This window comes from Lottia gigantea (genome assembly GCF_000327385.1).
Source record: "Lottia gigantea unplaced genomic scaffold LOTGIsca_61, whole genome shotgun sequence".
In the NCBI taxonomy this organism is placed as follows: domain Eukaryota; kingdom Metazoa; phylum Mollusca; class Gastropoda; family Lottiidae; genus Lottia; species Lottia gigantea.
This window is the reverse complement of record NW_008710086.1, coordinates 1,315,862-1,318,804: the sequence shown is the minus strand read 5'-3', so window position 1 is coordinate 1,318,804 and position 2,943 is coordinate 1,315,862. Positions and strand designations below refer to the sequence as shown.

Genomic DNA, 2,943 nt, shown 5'->3' with positions numbered 1-2,943 from the left:
ATTCATCATTTCACTTTATCAATATTTATTCATTCATTCACTTTATCAATATTTATTCATTCATTCACTTTATCAATATTTATTCATTCATTCACTTTATCAATATTTATTCATTCATTCACTTTATCAATATTTATTCATTCATTCACTTTATCAATATTTATTCATTCATTCACTTTATCAATATTTATTCATTCATTCACTTTATCAATATTTATTCATTCATTCACTTTATCAATATTTATTCATTCATTCACTTTATCAATATTTATTCATTCATTCACTTTATCAATATTTATTCATTCATTCACTTTATCAATATTTATTCATTCATTCACTTTATCAATATTTATTCATTCATTCACTTTATCAATATTTATTCATTCATTCACTTTATCAATATTTATTCATTCATTCATTTTATCAATATTTATTCATTCATTCATTTTATCATTTATTCATTCACTACTATCTCTACCAGTATTTATCTTTGTACAAACTAACAAGTACCACATGTGTAACACCTGGAATTTATTTTTAAAATCAACACAAACATTCCAGGCAGTAATTTTTTTATTTCCTTGGAATCTGAATTTAAGTACCCTACCAGCTGGTAGAAATACCTTATCTTATATAACATCACCTCACCATTCTTATATTATCAGGAACTCTCTTATTTTCAGAAATTATAATTTTGCTTTCATAATGTCTAAAGGAATTCTTATGTTTTGAAATGATATGAAATGGGGTTTAGGTTCTTCTTTTGTATGTTCCATATCAGTGGTGCCCACCCAGGCCCTACACCCATTGTTCCATATAGGTTAATGAAGACAGGCAACAGAGAAATTTTGGATTGTGCTTGGAGTCACACTGCTTTTTTTGTAAAGAGATCCCAATCAACTTCAAAAACCAAGGATGAAGCAAGAGAAATGTGTCACAATATATAGATTCACTGAAATATTGTACCAGCATTAAAAACCACTAGATCCAATATCACCCAGCTCAAACAATATCAATAACCCTTACCTTGAGTACCAACTAATATTAGTGGTATTTCAGCTGCATTACGATAGTGAGCCATCTTGGCATAGTAACTATATACTGCCTGAAAACTCATCTCATTCTCTAGACTAAATACAAACACCACAGCATCAACCCAGTGGACAAACTGAAAATATAAATAAGAGAAATAAAATGGAGTTTTACATCCTATTCATCCATTCTTTTCTAGGCAATTGAAATGAAATGAAGTTTCAATGAGAAATGAGTTTTATGTCCTACTTTTCTACACCATGTGGGCTAATGAAGACGGGCAACGCCAGGCAGGGTACAATGAGGGATATTTTGCCAGGACAGCGGCATTAGCCTGCTCTTTTTCGATTTCCAACTGTCAAGGGATCTTTAATGTGCACAGCCTTTAGCACACGGGGGCCTCGATTTATTGTCCCATCCGAACGACTAGACGCTTTTTCCATGTCAGCCCCTCGTACCTGCATCACTGACAGGGGGAAACTGGGTTGAAAAAGGTATTATCTCGACCTATGCCGGGAATGAACTCTGGACCTTCAAGTTAGTGAGCAAGCGTCTAACTCACTGAGCCAATCTAGGTAATTGAAGACATGCACAACAGTAGGACATCAAGAGCAAGATTACAGATATAAAATTACTCATATTACAACTATCAATGGATCTTTATCTTGTACAATCTGAAACCTTCAAGGTATTGGTTTATTGTTACAATTTAACAACCTGAAGATTTTCCTCAGTCAGTTCCTGCAATCCACATAACTGACAGTCGGAATTATAAGTTTCTGAATGAACAATTTTCTTTGACCATTTCAGATCTTACAGAATTACAGACTCAGCTAAATGGATCTTTTCTGGTTGAAACCATCAGATTAAGGGTTCTTAGGAGATAGGAACTTGGTTTAACACAAAATTAAAGTATTTTACCTGCATCTCAGGGGAACCTCCCTCATCTCGAATCAGGAGAAGATAACTCCCTCCATCATATGTTACTTCTTTCTTAAACCTGCCACCTACAAGGCAATTTAATAATAATACTGAAAGTTGAATCGTTGAGAGTCAGAGAGACAGCAAATGAGTTATTTTCTCTTCAAGGAAAGTTAATATCTCAGATTAAATTATAATATTTATGTACTGTCATGATTGCTTGGTTTCATTAAACTAGAGAAATAAATTTCCCTCATTCTATTCTACAATAAATCTCAAAGTAAATTCATACCTTCAGGTGATTCCTCTTGCATGTACGAACCAGTAAGATATCGATGTACTAACGCTGACTTGCCGCTGTTTACACTTCCCAGAATGCCCAGCTTTATATCTGGTACCGAACGACTTATCGTCCATTCTTGACTGTTTACAAACGAATCTGAAATAATAAAAACAGAAAGATTAGACTTTAGAATAGTAATATATAGAAAATCATCTAGACTTGGAACATAAAGAGAGTTTTCAATGGACCTTTATGAATGGAGTTTTACATCCTACTTTTCTGCACCATGTGGGCTGATGAAGACAGACAGCACCATGCAGGGTGCTATGAGGGAAATTTGCCAGCGGTATTAACCTGCTCTTTCGATTTCCAACTGTCAAGGGATCTTTAATGTGTACAGCCTGTAGCACATGGGGCCTGGTAGAATCTGAGAAAATGGACGTTCAGTTACTGCTAGCTACTGGTGACATTTTGAAGAATCTGATCAATCATTAGATTGAGTGCACAAAGATCTAGAATATCTCCACAAACGCCGGAAAATCACGTTACATTTCAGGTATCATCATTGTGTCGTATCAAGCTGTGTCGATATGACCTGTGAACAAATGATTTATATAGCTCTTAAACATGTCTACAATGTTTATACCAGTATAGAATTAATACAAAATATACATATTATATACATCATAAATACAAAGTTTATCTTA

The 2,943-nt window shown here is 33.7% G+C and overlaps 1 protein-coding gene across 1 annotated transcript in view; it reads right to left on the bottom strand.

The window, feature by feature from the left end:
• Window positions 1-2,396, bottom strand: part of LOTGIDRAFT_128465 (hypothetical protein) — a gene marked incomplete at both ends in the record, with an annotated part of 20,552 nt that extends 18,156 nt beyond the window's left edge. The window contains 3 exons of the mRNA XM_009064287.1: window positions 1,027-1,168; window positions 1,954-2,039; window positions 2,246-2,396. Coding sequence (XP_009062535.1) covers window positions 1,027-1,168; window positions 1,954-2,039; window positions 2,246-2,396 — 379 coding nt within the window. The remainder of the gene's footprint in view (window positions 1-1,026; window positions 1,169-1,953; window positions 2,040-2,245) is intronic.
• Window positions 2,397-2,943: the final 547 nt, after the last annotated feature.